This window comes from Lithobates pipiens, unplaced genomic scaffold, assembly GCF_037356315.1.
Source record: "Lithobates pipiens isolate NorthernLeopardFrog02 unplaced genomic scaffold, aLitPip1_a1.2 Scaffold_8, whole genome shotgun sequence".
NCBI lineage: Eukaryota > Metazoa > Chordata > Amphibia > Anura > Ranidae > Lithobates > Lithobates pipiens.
Window position 1 is genome coordinate 135,914,235 of NW_027507903.1, and position 24,234 is coordinate 135,938,468.

A 24,234-nucleotide genomic window follows, 5' to 3' on the forward strand; every position below is an offset into this window, starting at 1 on the left:
ATATATATATATATATATATGTGTGTGTGTGTGTGTGCATATGTGTGCATGTATCTGCTTCATCTATAGGTATGTGTATTTTGTGTACTATATGCATGAAAGTATGTATTTAACTGATGCATGCCATCCTTTCTACCCAGAAATCAATACATCTATGATATGTTTTTTTGAAATACGTGATAAAATGTTATTATATTTTCATATTATTATGAAATAAAAAGTGTGAAGGTATGTACCTATGGACACCAGCTTGATGTGTTCTCTGTCCAAGAATTCCAGCGCCACAGACACATTCTCCAGCTTCATCTGCCTGAAGTTGGGTCTGGAGTGGTACTTTCTATACATCTTCTTCTGACTCAGCACCTCTAGCAGGCCTATGAGCTTGAGGCCATCGGTCAGATCTTTCTGCAGGTCCCCTATGCGTTTGTTCATACATTTGAGATGCTCATTGCACCACCTGGTGAATGTGTTCTGTTGGATTTTCTTCCAGGGGGCATCTTCTGCCAGGTCCTTCTCTGTAGCTGGCATCTCGTCCACTTCTTCGCCTTGATAAAACTGGTGTTGGTCGTAGTAGTCGTTAGTGCTCATGATGACTTTAGTTTTGGAGCTTTCCGCTTTTTATAAGAGGATCAACGAGAGGAAAAAAAGGGAGGAGAACAAAAAAGAAAATAGGGGGTGTAGGGACGGCTGGATCCAAACCCACACTGTGAAATTGAGTTCAAGCTGCTGAAACAGACCTCAACAATCAAATTAGTTCCCTTATTATTTGTCCTCTTGTTGGAAACTGTGAGATGTTTCTTGGCAAGTTACGGTTAACTCTTTCAGCAGGCTTTCAGGCTCAGAGAGAAGCGGGAGGGGTGTGTGGGTTATCCCAGTGTAATCCACTTCCACCTTTCTCTTACTCTTCCTGTCTTCTGTTTCCTTTCAATCAATCCTTGCTTTGTAGGGAGCAGAGGTGCACAGATAAATACAGCAGGGCTGCTTTGTGATAAAGAGGTTTTGTCAGAGAACAGTTAGGAAAAAAAAAGAAAAGCTTCAGATAATATAAACTGATGTAGAAGAAGTTCTGATCCAGAGATGTACAAGTCCCAGAGAGTAGGTGGAAAGTAAATGAAGAGGCAGCTGACAGCTGAAAGCAAAGGGCTTTTAGCAAACTTGTTTGAAAGTGTGGAGACCAGGATGGTGTTGGTTTTAAAGAAAACTGATCCCCCTCCCTCCTTGTTCTCCTCTCCTCTTCCCTCCCCCCAACGTCAGAGGCATGGACTCCCAGGAATGCCTTAGCCATGACCATATACAACTAAGATGAGTATTTTCTAATCCCCAGTGAGATAGTGAGCAAGAGCTGGATTGGGTGCTATGCATAGCGTGGCCTGGGATTGGTTTACATTTACCATGCTTCAACGACTTGTAACATCTCAGTATTTTTAGACACCCCATGTCAGGGAGGTCTGTCTGGAAAGGGAGAGGGGGGCAGAGGGAAGGGGATCTTACAACACAAGTTAACAAAAGCAGCAGATGTAATGCAAAGGAGACCACCACCACCACCCCTCTATTAATCACCTCCCAAAAACATACTGTCATCCCTATATAAGCTTTGTATTTCGGTATAGGACATAACAACCTAACTATTTTTAATCTGGTAGGTCAGTTTACGTTTTTAATTCTGTGAACCTTAAAGCCCTTTTTTTAGGATGCTTTTTAACCACTTCAGCCCCGGAAGGATATACCCTCTTAATGACCAGGCCATTTTTTGCAATGCCGCACTGCGTCACTTTAACTGACAATTGCGTGGTCATGCGACACTACCTGCCTGGAGTTTGCATGTTCTCCCTGTGTCTGCGTGGGTTTCCTCCGGGTACTCCGGTTTCCTCCCACACTCCAAAGACATGCAGGTAGGTTAATTGGATCCTGTCTAAATTGTCCCTAGTATGTATGAATGTGAGTTAGGCCCCTTTCACACATGCGGACAGTATGTCCGTGTTTCATCCATCCGTTTGCGGATGAAATATGGACATACATGCATCCCTATGGGATAGCGGGTGTCTGCGGATGAACATCCGCAGACTCCCACTATTGTCCGCTTCCGCTACTGTCCGATTCTGCAGATGGAGGAAAATCCTATTTTTCTATCCGTCTGCAGAGCGGATCGGATGAACACGGACAGACGGTCCATGCTCATCCGATCCCCATAGAGGAGAGCGTAGAACTGACAGGGTGGTCCCTGCACAGTGTGCGGAGACCGCCCTGTCTGCCGCTGGCTCAGCGGGGACAACGGAGCAATCCCCGCTGAGCGAGCGGATCATCACGGGTCGGATCATTACTGATCCGCCCAATGTGAAAGGGGCCTTAGGGACCTTAGATTGTAAGCTCCTATAGGGTAGGGACTGATGTGAATGTACAATGTATATGTAAAGCGCTGCGTAAATTGATAGCGCTATATAAGTAACTGAAATAAATAAAATAATGTGACGCAGTACACAAACAAAATTGATGTCTCCCCCCCCACAAATAGAGCTTTCTTTTGGTGGTATTTGATCAACTCTGCAGTTTGTATTTTTTCGTTATAAACTATATATTTTTTACTTTTTGCTATTATTATTTTAGGTACTTACAGGCAAACCCCACTTTTAAGTACGCAATGGGTATTATTTACTAACGTTGGAAAGTGCAAAATCAGGCTCACTTCTGCATAGAAACCAATGAGCTTCTAACCCCAGCTTGTTCAATTGAGCTTTGGTAATAAAATCTGGAAGCTCATTGGTTTCTTTCAGAAGTGAGCCTGATTCTGCACTTCCCAGCTTTAGTAAATAAACCCCAATGTGTACTTAAAAGTGGAGTATGCCTGTATATAGTGCTGTCAATTTATGCAGCGATTTACATATACATTGTACATTCACATCAGTCCCTACCCTCAAGGAGCTTACAATCTAAGGTCCCTAACTCACATTCATATACTGGGGCCAATTTATACAAGCCAATTAACCTACCAGCATGTCTTTGGAGTGTTGGAGGAAACCGGAGTACCCGGAGGAAACCCACGCAGACACAGTGAGAACAAAACTCCAGGCAGGTAGTGTCATGGTTGGGATTGGAACCAGTGACCATTTTTACTGCTAGGCAAGAGTGCTACCCACTACACCACTGTGCCGCCCTTACTTTTTGCTATAATAAATATCCCAACAAACAAAACAAAACAAAAACAAATTTCTTCTTCAGTTTAGGCCAATATGTGTTCTACATATTTTTGGTAAAAAAATATCGCAATAGGCGTATATAGATTTGTTTGCACAAATGTTACAGCGTCTACAAAATAGGGGATATATTTATGGCATTTTTATTATAATTTTTTTTTTTTTTACTAGTAATGGCAGTGATCAGCGATTTTTTGCCTGTCTGCGACATTACAGCGGACAAATCGGATACTTTTGACATCTTTTTGGGACCAGTGACATTATTACAGGGATTAGAGCTAAAAATAGCCACTGATTACTGTATAAATGGCACTGGCAGGGAAGGGGTTAACACTAGGGTGCGATCAAGGGGTTAAATGTGTTCCATAGGCAGGTGTTTCTAACTGTGGAGGGAGTGGACTGACAGGGATTAGAGAGAGATCGCTGTTCCTGATCACTAGGAACAGACGATCACTCTGTACTCCCCTGTCAGAATGGGGATCTGTTTGTTTACATTGACAGATCCCTGTTCTGGCTCTCTGTGGAGCGATCGCAGGTGGCCGGCGGACATTGTGGCTGTGGGCCACACGCATAGGCCCTGGCGACACGGGCGTGCGTCTTCTAAAGCTGTTAAAGGAACCGACGTACAGCTACAGCGATTTGCCCTGTTCTGGCTCTCTGTGGATCAATCGCGGGTGGCCGGCGGACATCGCGGCTGTGGGCCACACGCATAGGCCCCGGCGACACGGGCACGCGCCTGCTTTAGCTGTTAAAGGAACCGACGTTCAGCTGCGGTGATTTGCACAGCCGAGCCAACCTGTCGCAGTGTAACTGTGGCGGCTGGTGGGCAAGCGGTTAATAAAAACATTTGTCCATAATTAATATGAAAATGGTCATTCTAATCAGTACTTGCTATTTATTTTAGAGACAGCAAACTCATGTAGACAGCTGACAAGCACCTTTTCATCTCATTCATTCATCGGTGCTGCAAGCATTAACATTTTCCTACAGGCACAACTTAAAGAAACATGAGGCTGGTGAGTTCAGTGTACAGAAACTGTGTTCTGATGTCAGTTTTTAACCACTTAAGCCCCGGACCAATTGTCAGCCTAAGGACCAGAGGTCTTTTTAAAATTTGGCACTGCACTGCTTTAACTGGTAATTGCGCGGTCATGTAATGTTGTACCCATGCGAAATTTGCGTCCTTTTCTTCCCACAAATAGAGCTTTCTTTTGATGGTATTTGATTGCCTCTGCGATTTTTATTTTTTTACGATATAAATGGAAAAAGACTGAAAATTTTGAAAAAAATGGTTATTTTCTACTTTTTGTTATAAGAAAAATCGAATAAACTCAATTTTAGTCATACATTTAGACCAAAATGTAATCAGCCGCATATCTTTAGTAAAAAAAATGTCAATAAGCGTATATTTATTGGTTTACGCAAAAGTTATAGCGTCTACAAACTAGAGTACATTTTCTGGAATTTACACAGCTTTTTTAATTTATGACTGCCTATCTCATTTCTTGAGGTGCTAAAATGGCAGGGCACTACAAACCCCCCTCCCAAATGACCCCATTTTGGAAAGTAGACACCCCAAGGAAATTGCTGAGAGGCATGTTGAGCCCATTGAATATTTTTTTTTTTTTGCCCAAGTGATTAAATAATGACCAAAAAAAAAAAGTTTACAAAAAGTTGTCACTAAATGATATATTGCTCACACATGCCATAGTTATATGTGGAATTGCACCCCAAAATATATTCTGCTGCTTCTCCTGAGTACAGGGATACCACATGTGTGGGACTTTTTGGGAGTCTAGCCGTGTACAGCACCCCGAAAACCAATCACCGCCTTCAGGATTTCTAAGGGTGCAAATTTTTGATTTCACTTCTCACTACCTATCACAGTTTGGAAGGCCATAAAATGCCAAAATAACACAACCCCCCCCCAATTAACCCCATTTTGGAAAGTAGACACCCCAAGCTATTTACTGAGAGGCATGTTGAGTCCATGGAATATTTTATATTTTGCCACAAGTTGCGGGAATATTACAAACTTTTTTTTTTTGCACAAAGTTGTCACTAAATGATATATTGCTCACACATGCTATGGGCATATGTGAAATTACACCCCAAAATACATTCTGCTGCTTCTCCTGAGTACGGGGATACCACATGTGGGGGACTTTTTGGGAGCCTAGCCGCATACGGGACCCCGAAAACCAAGCACCGCCTTCAGGATTTAAATATAAAACGCTACCAAAAAAAAACTGTTAGGCCTGACTCTGCGAACGCTGCAGTTATGTGTTTAGTGTTTTGTAAGTGACAGTGATCGATCGATACTGCACTTGGGTGGGCTGGGCAGGGGGGCAAAACACAGGGGCTAGCAGGTATCTGGGCTAACAATGCGTTTTTTTGGAACCCTAAACTGCTGGGGACGCTAGTATAGATCTGATCAGCTCAGATATTGATCTGTTCAGATACTATACCACTACGGGAGGTGTATGCTTTGCGCATGGGTGTTAGCGGTACTGGCACTAACCTAGCGCTGGGGGCGACGCAGACCCTATCTGACCCTAAAACCTAATTGATATCACCCGCCGGGTGATCAGGGGGTTAAACCTTTATTGAGTAATAAATGGTGGGTGCCCTGATGCTATAAAAAGCAAACTAACTAACCAGCGTCACCCGTAACACTTATACGGTGATCACTGGTGAAAGGGTTAACTAGGGGCAATCAGGGGGTTAAAACCTTTATTAGGTAGTATATGGGGGTCCCTGACGTTATATAAAAACCTGACGGGGAACCTAAATAATATAACTGGCTAACCAGCGTCACCAGTGACACTTATATGGTGATCACTGGTGAAAGGGTTAACTCTTGGGGCAATCAGGGGGTTAAAACCTTTATTAGGTAGTATATGGGGGTACCTAACACTATAAAAACCTGGCGGTGAATCTAAAAAATAACTAGCTACCTAGCGGCACCAGTGACACTAATGCATCGATCAGAAAAACGATCGCTTGGTGACTCTGGCAAAAGGGGGTGAAAGGGTTACCTGGGGGCAATCAGGGGGTTAAAACCTTTATTAGGTAGTATATGGGGGTCCCTGACGCTATATAAAAACCTGACGGGGAACCTAAATAACAAAATAACTAACTGGCTAACCAGCGTCACCAGTGACACTTATACGGTGATCGCTGGTAAAAAGGGTTAACTCTAGGGGCAATCAGGGGGTTAAAATCTTTATTAGGTTGTATATGGGGGTACCTAATGCTATAAAAACCTGGCGGTGAACCTAAAAAATAATAATAATCTACCTAGCGGCACCAGTGACACTAATGCAGCCATCATAAAAACGATTGCGTAGTGACACTGGCAAAAGGGGGTGAAAGGGTTACCTGGGGGGCAATCAAGGGGTTAAACCTTTATTAGGGGGGTAGGGGGCTACCCTGGACCTAACACTAACTGCCCTGACACTTTCTACAGTTACAACTGACACTAAATGCAGTGATCAGTAAATAAATGATCACTGCAATCAGTGACACTGTGACTGGGGGGGGGGGGATATCGGCGGGGGTGATCGGGGGTGACTGGGGGTTAAAGTGTGCCTATGTGTACCTACATGTCAGTGTAGTGTTGGTGCACTTATTAGGATGTCTTCTCTCCTTGCCGTCCGGTCAAAAAGACCACCCGAGGAGAGTGACATCACTTCCTCCTGCCTGTGTTTACACTACATAGGCAGGGGAAGCTTCTCATTCGCCAGGAGTGATCGAGAGGGGATGGCCAGAAACCAAGGGCCATCCCCTCATTCTGGATCGCTCTTGAAGCGAAACGGACCACCGCAGCCAGCGGGAAGGGGTTCGATCGGACCACCCAACCACTGGAAGGCAGGCACGTACGGGTTTACGTGCTTGTACCTGTCTGTGCCATTGTGCCAATGTATTTTTACATGCGGCGGTCCTAAAGGGGTTAATAAAATACAGAATAATAGAAGAGCACAGATGAGTTGCATTTTCAGGACGCGCTTTTGAGGATATACCCCATTCTTCTAAGGTCTATAAGTACTGCTTGGACCTTAGAAGAAAGGGGGGTTCCCCTATAAGCTTGTCCTGAAAATATAATCGTTAGTGCAAATAAAGAAAGTATCACAAAAAAATACTCAACTGTGTTATTGCAAGTGTACTAATATGGCTACAATCACCTCAGGCAGAATATTACTGCAAATAGCTCCATTACGGATAAATAGTAACATGATTCCGATCTGGGGCACCCCTTGCTTGTAATACCCTGTGAAGCACATTGTCTTGTCACCACACAAATCCGTCCTGTCATTCTGGAGGAAAAACAACAACTTCTAAATGCAGGAGTGGGGTGTGTGTCATCCATCCCGTCACTGTACTTGAGTAGTTTCCAGCATGTTCTCTGTATAACTATTCTTCAGTTAGAAAGACAAGCAAGCTATTTAGGGCTTCTGAGGTACCACTGATGACACCATGCAGAGTCCAGGTCAGAGGTCAAAACTCTGACTCATGCCATGTTTTTGTGACTGTACCCAGTAGAATGCTACAGGCAAGGAAGAAGTTAATGTAGGTCAGTATCATTCATAAACTGTCTGGGAATGCTCGTTAACGGTGACCCACGGAATCAGGGATTTCCTTTGGGCTTCCACTTAGGATATCCATCAACAAAATTACTTCCACCTTTTTCTTCCATTTCCCATTAAGAGCACTTTTGATGTTCACCCTTCATAACTCCTGAAACATATTGGGGTTGATTTACCAAAACTGGAGAGTGCTAAACCTGGTGCAGCTGTGCATGGTAACCAATCCGATTCTAACTTCAGCTTGTTCAATTGAGTATCAACAAAAAAACCTGGAAGCTGGTTGGTTTCTCTGCAGAGCTGCACCAGATTTCGAACTCTACAGTTTTAGTAAATCCACCCCAAAGTGTGCTCCTGGAAAATGAGGCTGAAGTGTAGCTTTACATTTTTTTTAAATTTGACACAGTGGCAAACAGAATTAACGTGACCTAATAAAACAAAAAAAAAAAAACACTTTTGTAAAGAATGGATTATGTCATGTCTAGGGTGATGTCATTTTCAAATCCAACCTATGTGTGTTATTATATGTCAGTATTACATTTACATTGTATATCCCTGTGTGTTTGGCAGTCGTTCAGGTTCTTAGCTAATAGTTTTTTGTAACTATCGATGCTCCCCGCTGAAACCACCGCCTGTGGAAGGGAATTCCACATCCTTGCCGCTCTTACAGTAAAGAACCCTCTACGTTTTTTAAGGCTAAACCTTGTTTCTTCTCATTTTAATGAGTGGCCATGCGTCTTATTAAACTCATTTTTGCGGAAAAGTTTTATCCCTTTTGTGGGGTCACCAGTACGGTATTTGTAAATTGAAATCATATCCCCTCTCAAGCATCTCTTCTGCAGAGAGAATAGTTTCAGTGCTCCTAACCTTTCTTGAACCAATGTCCTCCATTCCCTTTATTAGCTTAGTTGCCCTTCTTTGTACTCGCTCCATTTCCTGTAAATCCTTCCTGAGGACTGGTGCCCAGAACTGGACAGCACACTCTAGGTGAGGCCGGACCAGAGTCTTTTAGAGTGGGAGAATTATCGCTTTATTTCTTGAGTTAATCCCCTTCTTAATGCATGCCAAAATTCTGTTTGCCTTGTTAGCGGCAGCTTGGCATTGCCTTCTTATAAATAATCAAAGCTGTTGATATTCCCTTTATCCTTTCAATTTAGACCCATATACAGTAATATACCCCTTACTACATCAAGATGGCAGTTGGGAGTATTTCACTCTATGTTGTTTTTTAACTGAAAATTATGTTACCATGTTAACCTCCCTGGCGGTATGATTATTTCATATTTTAGGTTCTAAAAGCGGTACCATTATTTTGCATGGAAATTTGGCGTTTTATATTGTAGGCCTGTAATTCTTAGAAATAATTCACTTAAATCCGTCCAATAGACATCCTGGGTATGATAAAATTTGAAATCATAAATTATAATTTATATATATATATATATATATATATATATATATATATATATATATAAAAATAATAAAATAAATAACTATAAATAATTATAACAAATAATAATATAATAATAATAAAAATTATTCAATAATGTAATCAAATCAAAAACACTGAAATGTGCTGAGTTGCAGAATTGCCGCTGTCATTACTTTTAGTGTTTGATGACGAATTTCCCCACAAATTACTATCGCTCAATTCTGCGAGTGATTCTAATTTATTATCGCTGTTTTCTAGCTGTTCTATTACCAATTTGATGTAAACGGCCATTTTTTGGTTGCTATGGACAATCTCCAGTTTCTTGGCATACAGAACAGTATTTATAATATAAAACTGCATGCAGGACACCGGGCAGACCACTAGGGACAAAGGGGATTGTAATTATTTGATACAGTACTGTAATCTGTAAGATTACAGTATACTGTATCTATACTGTGTTTTTTACTTTTTGAATTTGGCGCCGAACTCCATCCCGGTGCGTCGCAACGCTCGCAGGGAATGAAAATCTGTGCTGTCACAGATCGAGCGAGACACGGCGGCTCGCTGATGACAACTGGGAGACATTAATGGAGAGGAGAACAAGGAAGGTGGGATATATATATGAGGCACACGATAGCAAAACATAATACCAGTTGAACAAAGGAATTTTATTCACATAGCAATATAATACATAGTTCTTATCGAATAAGCTATTTGAGCTATTTGTTGCCGTGCGTTTATCCAACTTTATATTTGTACAATTATTATTTGATTCCTACCTCATCTGGCTCAGTGAGGCCATAGGTCCTGCAGATATTAATGTGCAATATTGATTTTATCCAAGCTTGCCCATGTTGAACTATGGAATTTCACAATGATTATTTCTTTGGGATACCACTGCTATTAAATTGCTGAATGTCTACTATTTTATGTTTATTTATTTACCATGAATATCAGTGGTTATGTCCTTTGATGTCCCTGGTGTCATCTTTGCTATTTTTATTTTTTGTTATCATGTTATACATCTTATTCGATAAGAACTATGTATTATATTGCTATGTGAATAAAATTCCTTTGTTCAACTGGTATTGTTTTGCTATCATGTGCCTCGTATAAAGTCCCACCTTCCTTGTTCTCCTCTCCATTGATCTTATAAGGGATGGAAATGCATGACCTTACCAGCTCATGGTTTCATATAAAGTCCCATAGGGATGGAAATACGTGACCTTACCAGGTCTTGGCTTCCTTAAAGTCCCTAAAACAATCCTCCTTCTTTTCAACTGGGAGACATCGGTGGATCTAGGGGACAAGGTAAGTAACCCCCTACATGGATCCAGCGATGCGATCCCGAGTCTGGCTCGGGAATACCGCTTATGGTACTTAAATCTCACCTCGAGCCAGACTCAGGAATACCGCCAGGGAGGCTACGTTGAGAAACACAGCAAGGGATTTGTAAGTCACCACCACTTATCACATTGTTTTCACAAAAGTTTGCATATTGGTCGAAGCAAAGGCTTTGCTAGGATTGTGAAAGAAAACCTGGAGCACCTTAACATGCCTAGCTTAAAGTGTTGCTAAACCCACAACGTTAAAATATGGAAACTAAGGGGTTAATCCTCCGCATTGTGTAAAAAGGTTGTTTGATCCTGTATGCACAGATCCTATCCTTCTTCCACTGTCCCCTGATAATTTCCTGATAGCACAGAGTCTATGGAGTCAGGCTACACATGCTCAGTTTGGTGTGTATTGCTAGAGAGGTTTAATTTTTCTTGGGAAAGTGCATGTGATCAGCACAGGACCAATCCACTGTGCAGACAGAGGGTCAGGGCTCTTGCAGTCTCATAGTACAGTCAGAAAACTCCTCCTACAAGCTTTAGCCAGTGCTTGGCTGAACACTGATAGAAGTCATGTGCCTGCACTAACTACTGATGAGAAAAGGTATTTAGCAGTTTATATTTAGTAAACTATTGCATTTCCATGTTCTGTGTACTGTGGGAGACCAGATATAGTGAATGCAGGGTCCTGGGTTTAGCAACACTTTAAATTAAACTGAAGCATACTCACTATATACACCAGGTACTCCCAGGGAGTAACTTAGTACCTGGGAATAACTTAACACCTAGGAGTAAATGAATATTTGGGAGTAACTTAACTTAATACCTGGGAGGAACTTAGTACCCAGGAGGAACTTAGTACCCTTGAGGAACTTGACACCCCGGAGGAATTTAGTGCCTGGCAGTATAGGATACCAATAGTAAGTCTTATTATCCCCACTAGAATAGAGGGTAAAATGCCCAACAGGATTGGTGATGTCACTCAGCGCACATCCTGCTCCATGTATGTGTTCCTTGATGAGTCAATCGAGGATGGATAATGCTGTGCAAGATGTGAGCGGGTTGTTTCTCTGGAAGCCCAGATCCTGGTCCTGGAGAGTCAGGTGGCAACACTGAGAATCCTGGGCAATCTGAAAAGGAGCTTGGACAATGCCCAGCAGGTGCTGGCAGAGGCCAGTGACTAGGAAGTTGGAGACATGAAGGCACAGTAGCCAGAGGTAGGTAGCTGAGTGACAACTAGAAGGAGAGGTGGGGGAAGAGCACTAGGGAGGCCAGTCCTGAGCTGGTACACCCCAACAAATATGCCAGGTTGCATGATGCTGGGGATATAAGCTCAGCGGTGGCAGTGCTGGAGCAGGTGACCTCCCCTAGCTGCCAGGGGAGTGAAGGCTCCAATGAGGAGGGGACAGAGATGCAGGGAAGGCTAGACAAGTGCTGGATGTAAGGGACTCAATTAGTAGAAGGACAGAGAGGGCAATCTGTCAGAAAGATGGTGGTCGCCGAACAGTATGTTTTTTTACCTGGTGCTTGTGTTCTGCACATCGCAGATCAGGTGGACAGATTATTGGGATGGGCTGAGGAGGAGCCAGTGGTCATAGTATATGTTGGCACCAATGACAAAGTAAGTGGAAGGTGGAGAATCCCAAAAAATGATTTCAGGGACATAGGGAATAGATTGAGGAAAATGATCTCCAAGGTAGTTTTCTCCTAAATACTACCTGTACCTAGAGCCACACCAGAGAGGCAACAGGAGCTTAGGGAACTGAACAAGTGTCTGAAAAATTGGTGTAGGAAAGGGGGGTTTGTGTTCCTGGAGAACTGGGTCGGTCGTTTACCGGCTCTTTAGTGAGGATGGGCTGCACCTTAATTGGGATGGTACAACAAAGTTGAAGGGGCTTTTAAACTAGGTATTGGGGGGGGGGGGGGGGTCAGAGGAAGCAATAGCCGACAGTGAGTATAGGACAGAGGGTAGCAAAGTCAGTAGGGATAATACAGCTGTAACTTCTAATTCTGGGGTGAATGCAAGGGCAATTCGAAAACAAAGCCTGAGTAAAACTAAGGGGAAGTTAATATGCACCCATACAATGCTGAGAGGGCCATACAGAAATGCTAGGAGCCTAGTTAACAAAATGGAAGAACTGGAGCTGCTTTTACATGAAGAAGACTTAAAGACTTATGCCGCGTACACACGACCAGACTTATGTCCGACAGACTTCCGAAGGAGTTCTGCCGGAGTTCTGCCGGAGTTCCGACAGAGTTCTGACGGACTTTTCGAATGAGCGGACTTGGCCACACACAATCACACCAAACTCCGACGGATTCGAACGTGATGACGTACGACTGGACTCGAATAAGGAAGTTCATAGCCAGTAGCCAATAGCTGCCCTAGCGTAGGTTTTAGTCCGTCGGAATAGCATACACACGAGCAAATTTTTCGGTAGGAACTGGGTCCGGCGGAGTTCCGGTGGAAAAATTTGAAGCATGTTCCATTTTCTAAAGTCTGTCAGACTTTTGCAAATCAAAAGTCCGTTGCAGCCCACACACGATCGAATAGTCTGACGGAATCATTCCGTCAGATTTTGGATGTTGAAAAGTCCGCTCGTGTGTACGGGGCTTTAGACTTTGTGGAAATAACTGAAACTTGGTTTGACAGCTCACGCGATTGACTGGCAAATATCCATGGATATTCCATGTATTGGAAAGACAGGGAAGGTAAAAGAGGGGGAGGGGTGTGTCTAAATGTAAAACATGATGCAAGGGTGGTAGAGAGGAGCAACATTGTAAATGGGACGAGGGGGGATGGAATCAGTATGGGTAGAACTTCAAAGAGTGGAAATAAGTGGGTAAATGAATAGTGAAGAGGAGGACCTACTATCACAGATAGAAATGGCAGTGAGGCAGGGAATTGCCATCATAATGGGGAACTTCATTTACCCCTATATTGACTGGGCAGAGAGGACAGCGCTTTTATTAAAGGCCCGTCATTTCTTGAATGTCAACTTCATGTCCCAATTGGTGGATTCCCTAACTAGAAAGAAGATCCTGCTAGATTTATGAATTATGAACTATCCTAGGCTGATCTCAGATGTGTAAATATGGGACAACTTGGGATCTAGCGATCATAGGATGATAACATTTAACGTAAAACATAGAAAAAGGAGGCACGAGGGTAGCACGAGAACACTAGATTTCAAACGAGCCAATTTTTCTGCGGTCATTACTACATGACATTAATTGGGACCAAATCCTAGATACATTGAACATAAAAGAAGTATGGGAATACTTTAGGAGCATATTAAACAAAGGTATCACACAGAGCATTCCAATTGGCAATAATTATAGAAGAGTGAAAGTAAAACCTGGGTGACTAAACCATAATGTAAAAAGCCAAATTAAAGAGAAAAAAATGGCCTTTAAACAATATAATGGGGATGGGTCACAGGTCAGCATTCCAAAACGACAAGGAATACAATAAGAAATGTAAGAACGCAATCAGGGCGGCCAAAAAAGACTATGAGAAACATATAGCGGAGGAGAGTAAAAAAAAGCCAATGACATTTTTTAGATACATTAACAGTAAAAAGACAAAATCAGAGCACATTGCCCACATAAAAGACAAGGATAAGAGGGTGGTTACGGATGACACAGAGAAGGCAAATGTACTAAATGCCTTCTTCTCCTCAGTTTTTACACAGGAAAAGGAGGGGTATACCGACCACGAGTGTACTGTTGGTGACACATCACAGGGCATACCCTTGTGGCTAACAAAGGCCAAAGTGAAGGAAAGACTAGATAAACTTAATACAAATAAATCATCAGGACCAGGTAATGGCTTACACCTGAGAGTCCTCAGAGAACTTATTCAGGTTATAGCTAGGCCATTGTTCATAATCTTTGTGGACAGCACACTGACAGGATTTGTGCCAGCTGATTGGAGAAAAGCCAATGTGGTACCAATATTCAAAAAGGACAGAGACAAATCCCTGAAAACTACAGGCCAGTCAGCCTAACATCAATCATTGGTAAATTATTGGTGGGGATGATAAGGGACTATATCCAAATAATATCATTAGTAGTAATCCGCATGGGTTTACCAAAGGTTGTTCTTGCCAGACCAATCTTAACATTCTAAGAGGAAGTAGGCTGCCATCTAGACAGGGGAAAGCCTGTTGATTTAGTGTACCTAGATTTTGCAAAAGCATTCAATAAAGTCCCCCATAAGCACTTAATCTACAAGCTGAGATCCGCAGGCGTGGACCATAAGGTTTGTCCTTGGGTAAAAAATTGGTTATAGGGGCGTGTCCAAATGGTGGTGATAAATAACATGTACTCAGACTAGTCTGGAGTGGTTAGTGGGGTGCCCCATGATTCTGCCTTGAGACCAATTCTATTCAATTTATTAATAAATGATATAGGGCATGGGATAAATAGCTAGGATATAGAAATTTTACAGAAAGACCTGAACAAAATAATGGAGTGGGCAAATACATGGCAAATGAGGTTTAATGTGGAAAAATAAAAAGTAATGCACCTGGGGGCCAAAAAACATTAATGTAAACTACTCAGTAGGGGGAGAACCGCTGGGGAAATCAAGGATGGAGAAACATCTGGGGGTCCTAGTAGATGACAGATTGAGCAATAGCGTGCAATGTCAAGCTGCAGCTATGAAAGCAGGCAGAATATTAGCATGCATAAAAAAGGGGATATACACCAGGGATAAAACTATAATCCCCCCAATTTATAAAACGCTGGCTAGGCAACATGTGGAGTATTCCATCCAGTTCTGGTCACCAGTACTTAGATGGGATGTGCTGGAACTGGAGAGAGTCTAAAGAAGGGCAAGAAAACGAATAAGGTGACTGGAGGACCTTGATTACGAGGAAAGACTGCAAACACTAAATCTATTCTCGCTGGAGGAACAACGCTTGAGAGGAGATAGGATAGCGATTTACAAATACCTCAATGGCGATCCCAGCATAGGAAAAAAATACTCAGTGTAAGAGGACACAGGGACACAAAATGAGGACACACAATGGAGGAGAAGTTAACCTTAAACTGTGCAGGGGGTTTTTCACTGTCAGGGCAATAAGCATGTGGAACTCTCTTCCACAATTGATGGTGGCTGCATGGAGTAGGGATATTTTTAAGACACTCTTGGATGTGCATCTTAAAGAACAAAACATACAGGCATATGGTGAAATAAGTATAGCCACTGACACATGCACCTACACAGGTTGAACTTAATGAACTATTGTCTTTATTCAACCTTACCTACTATATATATGTAACCAGGGATTCCCCAGAGGTTGATAGGGGTTCCTTGACCAATGAGAAATTTCTCCATTTCAAACATGAAGGCTATTCTTTCCACAGACCATCATTGTAAGGGGTGTTCTTTCCAATGACCACCAATGAAAGAAGAATTTTCCCATTGACCACCAATGTAAGGAGCATTCTTTACAATGACCATTAATGAAAAAAAAACATTCTCCCCACAGACCACCAAATTAAGGGCCATTCTTCCCACTGACCACCACACTAATGTGCCCTGACATGTGTATTTAGTAATTATTGCCAGAGGTTCCCTAAGACCTAAAAGTAATTTCAAAGGTTCCTACATACATTTCCCACAGTAGCTGTACCTGAAAAATCTGCTTTATTTTTTCTGCTACAGGGGAGACTCTCACAGGCACAAATAAACCTTAGCTCAATCATTTTTAAATAATTAAAGTCTGGTCGGTGGAGGGGTCATGGGGTCATGCTCCTAAAGCATATTTTTACTAATGGGAAGTTGCGGCCATATTCTGCATTGAGGGAGCAGTTTGGCCTCCCCAATGCTTTTTTATTACATGCAGCTGCAACACACAGTGCGGGCGCAGCCTGTCGGGGCTCCGTGGGTTCTTTCTTCAACATCTGTATTCCACTACATGACAGAGGTGTCGTTATTCAGGGGCTTCATATCCAGATACTATGCCATGATCCTTCACACCCCTGGAGGGCTTCCCCCAGGGGGGCGGCGAGCAGGTGCGAAAGGGATGTGGCCACCTTCGAGGAGCAACAGTGGGAGGAGGCTCTATAGGCAGTACAACTGTGCTCCTCAATGTCGCCCAAAAACTGTCCCAGCTGTATATTGTCCTTAGAGTTCACTATATACAGGCCAGACTGTTTAAAATGGGGATGAGGACGGACTCACTCTGCTCCAGATGTGTGAGTGACCACGCTTACCTTATACATCTGCTATGGCGTTGTCCCAGACTACATAGGTTTAGGACAGGGGTTGTGTCCACGAAAAATAATGCCTTCCAGGTCACAGTACCGTTAGACCCAAAAGCCTGTCTGCTGGGGATTGTGGACGACATCCCTACAGGAGACGACCAGAGGCAGGCTATTGCCAGAGCATTGTTTCAGGCCCGCAAACTGATCCTTAGGCACTGGAGGGCGTCTGACCCTCCAGCGTTGAAGGAAAGGCTGACACAGATGGGGGACACACTCTGGCTGGCGAAATACATACATCAACATAGGGGACGCCCAAATAAATTTGATAAACTATGGTTGCCCTGGTTGGACACCCCCGATATTTCACCTATTGACCTGGTAATGGACAGGATGTTGTTATAATTTGTTTAAGCAACCTAGAAGTGAAGGCAGGCATTAGGAGGGGTGCTGTGCTGCTTGGGGTGTGGGAGGCAGACCTCATGAGTAGTGATAGGGCAATGGAGACGTTTGGGGCAAACAGTGACCTGTAACCAATCCTAATGAACACTGAGTGACACGGATTGCAGTATGGAACCACATATGCCTTGATTTCAAGTCGATTGATGATATATTTCTGTATTGAATGTAAGGACAGTTACTGTTTTTTTCTATGTAAACTGTACAATTTTTATTTGTTTTTGTTACAATAAAAACTTTATTTGAGAAAAAAAAAATCAAGTCTAAGTTAATATAAAATATAAAAACTGAAAAATCAGCACAAGGGGCATAACTTACAGTCAGTATGATGTGGTCCTTGTGTCGATCCTTTTAGTAGAAACCTTCCCCTATCCTACCCCTCCCACCCAGACGCTGTAATCTGCTGTTGCAGCGGCAGTTTGAAGGCAGGTTGAAATGCTAGTTAATTAAATTTCTGCTCTTTCCTTGTGCTGATAATATAAGGGGTGAGGGCTCTGCCCAGTCACACAGTCTGCATGGGTAGGTAAGACACAGATAAGCCACAGCATGTAACCTTCGGCTGCTTACTGAGAAGAGAACAGGGGGGGGGCAGTTCCACCTCAGAGAGCAAGCCTGCCTGCTGTCACATCCACTAGTTCTGGAGATCTGCCACTGTGGACCCTGCTTTGTGAGCACTCTTGCCTGTGCAGGTATACTGATTGCTGAGTAGTAAGAAGAGCCGGCAACACTGTAAACCTTGAAGTGTCGTTTATTCGTACATCAGAGTGACAGTAAAACAAAAAACTGACGCGTTTTGGCAATAGCCTTAGTCGTAGCTGGTATTGCCAAAACGCGTCAGTTTATTGTTTTTCTGTCACTCTAATGTACCAATAAACGACACTTCAAAGATTACAGTGTTGCTGGCTCGTCTTACTACTGTTGCATTGGAGTGTGTTGGGACACATTGAGCCTCGGCACCTGTGAGTGGACCTGGTGTATGGATTGAGTTGTCTCTGCAGAGAGCGCTGTTACCTTTCTTCTTTTCCGTACTGATTGCTGAGGCAGCCACAAGCCTGCGTTAGGCATTTGTTTAGAGAAAAGACTGCATTTTGTTTTAAAACTGTTATCCAGTTTCCAGTAAAGCTTTAGAAACTTTGTACTTGCCTGGTCTCAAGTTACTCAAGGAGTGTAATGCAAGTAACTGGCACACATAGTTTAGCACATTGGAGTATGAAGTCAACAGTGTAGGAGTTAATATGGTGTGAATGAATGAATGAATGAATGAATGAATGAAATACTTATATAGCGCACAATGCGAACTGAATCGCCTCTAGGTGAAGACACAAGAGATTACCAAAGGTAACAAAGGTTTCTGTAACAGTTTGTCGCAAGTGTGTACATCTGGCAGGTGGGATAGCCTCTTGCAGGAGGAGTTGTTATTGCACTCTCTCCATGAGCAGGTCCATCTTCCGTAGCAACGGGAGCAGATCAGTGTCACAGAGGTCCCCAGCCTGTGCACAGGTACGGTAAAAGGAAGAGTTAACTAAGTGCATGCATGGAGTCCAGTTTATTTGTTTAAGTGTACACAGTATACGACCATCTCTAAGATGTTCACCATAGGGTTGAGTTATCTCCAAGAGCAGCCTCCACCTTTTCCCAGGGCATTGATGAGCACAACACGAGTAAAGGTACCCCATGTGCAGGGCAAGTGACCCAGTCTATGGTCACCGGCATAGCTGCTTACTAGTTAATGCAGCTAAAAGGCTATCACAGGCTCTTATCAAGAGTGCCTGACTATCCTGCCATATTTACTATTCCCATAAGTCATACTACAGTTTCTGTGAATGACACAGCATCTCTGAAAGGGGGATAGGTGGATGATTGATAGCTCTGTCCCCTCCATTCAGAGATTTCTCATTTTAAATCACAGTGAATACTCCACCACTAGGACCCACTTCTACTCAACTCATCCAATGTATTTTATGGTGAACACTCAGTAAACACTTAATTTCCCTTTTCTCCATAAGAATGGCAAAAACTGACAAACAACCTCATGAATATTTTACACTGTACTGGGAAACTCTGTAAGGGTGAATTCATCTCAAGCTTGTAGCTGCAGTTACCTCTTGGGAGTGAACCCCTACATGACCAGGTCAACACAAACACATAAAATGCCCCATTGATTTGGGGCATTGAACTTGATTATATCTGGTTGTGTATGGCTATATATTTTGCAAATTTACATAGCTTTTGCTTTATATGTATATCTAAACACTTTTAGGTTAACTTTGTAGGTATCTAAAGCCAAAATGTGTTGTTTCGTTTGGTGGAAAATGGTTATACATGTAGGCAGATGCAGTCTGCTTTCTCCACTACAGGTGGCACTCAACTGCAGCAGCATTGCAGAGGGAGAGGAAGTCTAGAGGAACTTAATTCCTCTATGGTTTCCTGAGCCCCATGTGACTCTTGGAGGCCTTCGATACGGCAGAGACTATTTAAAACCCTGGCTCCCAGTCTTGGCACACATTTCACGTGTGGCTAGAGTAGGGAAAGGTCATGTGTCTGGCAGGGAAAGTGCTTGGCATCAGAATCAGGAAGAGGTTCCTAAGGAGTTGGGAAAGTGCAAGGACACACCAATTTATCTGGAAGCCTCCAAACTGGCTAGGCCTCATTCTACTCCTTGTAACAGATGTTGTGGGCACACTTGAGGCCTACCTCTACTGACAAATTGCTGTTTCATGCTGTGAGTGCTCCTGGCCAGGTTGCCTTCCCACTGGGCCTGTTCTGTATTGGCAAACTTCAGTTACTAAGCTCTGTAGCAACTGCACTTGAAAATTTGCCTTTAGAAATCAACCCTAGAGTGATTTTCTACCGCTGCACCATGCTGCACCCACCCACATGCTGACCACTACTTGGTTCAACAGACTTTGAAGGAGTCAGGTGGAAAATGCTCAGCCGAACACTGACTCAGTGACTTCAGCCAATCAAATGAGTCACTGTTTGGGTATTCTGACAGCCGAAGGACTCAAGAAGAGTGGCTGTCAGAATACAGTGACTGGCAGGTCAGATTCCTCTATCCACATTGTTTAGGACTGTTTTACTAAAGTAATGTCTATAGCTAGCCTTAGAATCTTTGTCAGATTTATACAGTATTTCTGTCTCTCTTCCTGTTAGGGAGGTTTGCTGTTTCTCTATTTTCCTTGCAAACAATGCTGGGAGCAAATGAAGGGAAATATACTCAATGGGGCACAGATGGCAAAAAAAAAAAAAAAGATAACAGGGATTTAGTCATTCCCTATTTTATCCAAAATGTAAGAAAAAAATATACATTATGAATGTATGGAATAAAGCAAAAACTTGCATTCAAATACCCAAAAATATATTGCTATAGTGAGAAGGGCCCTCTGATTCCTCCTGTATTGAATTGTGTAGTAACTGTACTGTTTGCCCTAACGTTGTAAAGTGTTGTGCAAACTGTTGACGTTACAATAATAATAATAATAATCAGGGCTTTTTTTCAGGGGGAACTTGGTGGAACTCAGTTCCACCACCTCTGGCTCAGACCCTTTGGTGCCTGCTCACCACAATCACTTATAAACACAGAAGTCTGGTTTCTGTGTTTACAAGTGACAGCTCTGCACTCTATGTGTAACCCCTGTGCACTCTGCACTCTGTATGTAATGCAATCTTGATATTTAATGCCCCCTTTAAGACCCTTCGACTGTTTGTGAAATATGAACACACCCACTATTTGATGTGATTTGGGGTGTGTGAGGGGGGGAGGTGTTTTAGGGGGGTTGTGGTTGAGTTCCAGCACCCATTGAGAAAAAAAAGCCCTGATAATAATAATAGGGAATACTGGACAAGAGATGATCTGGATCAAAACTTGGGACAGTTTCTACAAATCAGGAAGAGCTAACAACTAAAGTAAGTCAATACTCCTCTCAGATGGTGATACAACCGAATAAGGATATGTGAATTATTGATGCATGTTCTAGGCATCTCTCTGAAGTGAAGCATCAGTTTTACAGATGAGTGACATTGAAGAAGTATGTTAGTTGGATTTCTGAGATCCTAAGCAGTTTTTGTTCTTAGTATCTTAACACATCTCTGGTGTATATCTAGTTATTACATTTCCACACATCATCCATAGTTTTGTTTATATAATAAGTTACATCAAATGTGAGGGCCATATGTATAAGGCCCCATGCACACCGGGCATTTGCTCAGCTCTTCTGAAAACCTTTCTCCTGACAGCAAAAAAGCAATGTCAAAAACACACCTAAACCCACATTTTTGTGGACACATTTAGTTGCATTTAGCCATGTTTATGCACATCAAACACTTGAGCATTAATTCCTCTCATTGGGCAGAATAATCATTTATTCTTGGCATTGAAGTTAACGCTCAAGCGAGAAATGCACCTAATTTGCGCTACAAGGGCCTCAAGGGTTACTCGCCACCAGTTGCCCCACCCAACCCCTACTCTGCCCTACCCTTAATTCTGCCCCTAAACACGCCCTCATAAATTATCTTACGAAATTACACTTAAAGGTTTTATGCAGAATTAAGTTATAAAAATAAATGTAGCGCTACGTCTGCAAATCTATTTTTTTCCCAAAACTGTAGTTGAGTTTTGGGGTTAATTGTCCTAAATTGTGCTTTGGCATCAGTTTGGCTGGGCTGTATTAAGGTTCTGCCTGATCATAGGTGGGGTTCGCACCTGTGAGAGGCCTTACAACGCAGTCTGGTTGGACGCATTAGGTACCAATCTCTCTCTCTCTGAGCCAATCAGTGGGAGTTTGTCTCGCTGTGTATTTAAGTACTTAAGGTGCTGAAGTCACATGGTTCTGGGTTCCGATCCAGAAGTTGTTGCTGACTCCGTGGTCCTGGTCCTCCTGACCAGCCCCCTGGGGCCCTCATGGGCTGGGGTGCAGATCCATCTGTTTCTGAGCCTCAGAACTGGCTAGTCTGAGGTGCAGTAACCGGAAGGAGGATTCTAAGGTGTTCCGGTGCTGTCTCGGGTTTGGAGAGGCCCAGAAACTCTACATGCAACCAGGGGAAGACTCTTCAGTAAGAGAGCCACGCACAAGGCTGGCTGCTCAGTAAGGGTCTGGAAGCTGAGCTGCCATTGACATTGATTGAATCCACAATTCGTACGGTATCCCCAGACCGGCTGAAAGATTCTGGTACAGTAAGAAAAGTTCCTACTTCTATCCTTCCCGGTTACAACTAGATTTTTCAACCAAGTCTGTGTAAGAGACTTTGCAAAGCTAGAATTACCTGTTGGCTGCAAAATCCAAGCTCAAGGATTTATCCAACAGTTAAAGAGTCCAGTTGCGAGTAGCTATTCCCTGGATTATGTACAGAGAGAGACTTTTATTGAAGTCAGCAGTTTCGAGCACTTGAGCTAAACTTTATCCTGATGCCCTCTATTCCCAACTTAGAGACTGAGTTTGCTCAACTGTCTTATGCAAAATAAAAATCCTAACAAGGAATTCAAGTGTCGGTCTTTACAATTACTGGGTTATTAACCCTGGGAACCCCTAGACAAGGACAAGAGTACGAGCTGGTGGAGGTAATCTGTAAGCCCAGAAAAATTCAGCCGCTCCTTCGGGGGTAAGTGCTACATAAATATTAACAACAACTTTATGCGTGCCCATCAGTGCAGCCTCACCTGTGCTCATCAATGCAGCCTGCTCTTGTCCACCAATGCAGCCTGCCCATGTCAACAATGCAGCCTGCCTGTGTTCACCAATGCAGCCTTTGTTCACCAATGCAGCCTGCCCCTGTCCACCAATGCAGCCTGCCCCTGTCCACCAATGCAGCCTGCCTGTGTCCACCAATGTAGCCAGCCCATGTCCACTAATGCAGCCTCCCTTTGCCCCCCATGCAGGAGAACAGAGGAGAGGATTGCCAACTGGGTGATCAGAGCATCGAGGAACACTGCTGGAACAGCTTTCATTTCAATAGCAGTGTGTTCCCGCCATTCGGCATCACATACAGCCCCACCCCATGGGCGGGGAACTTTGATACACGTCCCTCATCCCGAGTGATCTGTCTATCAAAGTCCCAGGACCAGGGGGCAAGGCTGTGTGTGATAGTGAGTGTGGGAAACACTCTGCTATTGAAATGAAAGCCGTTAGTGATGCTCCCCACACTCTGGTGATCCGGCTGTCTGCTCTTATCTCTTCTCTACCGCGAGCAGTGGGAGAAGGACTCCCCCATACAACCCGCCTGCCAGCAGTGCTCACCCCCCCCCCCCGCTCCAAGGCAGCGCTTCCTCGCCATCCCTCAAAATCCACTTGCAGAATGCAAGCAGGCAAGTGGAATTTTTGAGGGCTGGTCAAGGCTAAAAGAAGATTGCCAAGACCCTGAAACTGAGCTGCAGCAGGGGGGCCAAGACCATACAACAGTTTAACAGGACAGGTTCCACTCAGAACAGGCCTTGCCATGGTCGACTAAACAAGTTGAGTGCACATGCTCAGAGTCATATCCAGACATTGTCTTTGAGAAATAGACGTATGAGTGCTGCCAGCATTGCTGCAGAGGTTGAAGGCATGGGGGGGTCAGCCTGTCAGTGCTCAGACCATAAGTCATATACTGCATCAAATTGGTCTGCATTGCTTTCATCCAAGAAGGAATCCTCTTCTAAAGATGATGCACAAGAAAGGCCGCAAAAATTTTGCTGAAGACAAGCTGACTAAGGACATGGATTACTGGAACCATGTCCTGTGGTCTGATGAGACCAAGATAAACTTATTTGGTTCAGATGGTGTTAAGCGTGTGTGGCGGCAACCAGGTTAGGAGTACAAAGGCAAGTGTGTCTTGCCTACAGTCAAGCATGGTGGTGGGAGTGTCATGGTTTAGGGCTGCATGAGTGCCGCCAGCACTGGGGAGCTACAGTTCATTGAGGGAAGCATGAATGCCAACATGCACTGTGACATACTGAAGCAGAGCATGATCCCCTCCCATCAGAGACCCTAAACACACATCCAAGATGACCACTGACTTGCTAAATAAGCTAAAGATCAAGCGTGTCT

General features: G+C 43.4%; 1 protein-coding gene across 6 annotated transcripts in view; it reads right to left on the minus strand.

Annotated features, from left to right (window-relative positions):
* The window catches only part of FLNC (filamin C), an 80,291-nt gene extending 79,114 nt beyond the window's left edge, over nucleotides 1-1,177 (minus strand). For 5 of the 6 annotated variants that reach the window (XM_077472867.1, XM_077472865.1, XM_077472863.1 and 2 more), the window contains exon 1: nucleotides 237-1,176. In XM_077472867.1, coding sequence (XP_077328993.1) covers nucleotides 237-588 — 352 coding nt within the window. In that variant the 5' untranslated portion in view covers nucleotides 589-1,176. Of the gene's footprint in view, nucleotides 1-236 lie in introns of all 6 variants that reach the window. The other variant, XM_077472866.1, reaches the window with a different exon arrangement.
* Between the last annotated feature and the right edge of the window lie 23,057 nt (nucleotides 1,178-24,234).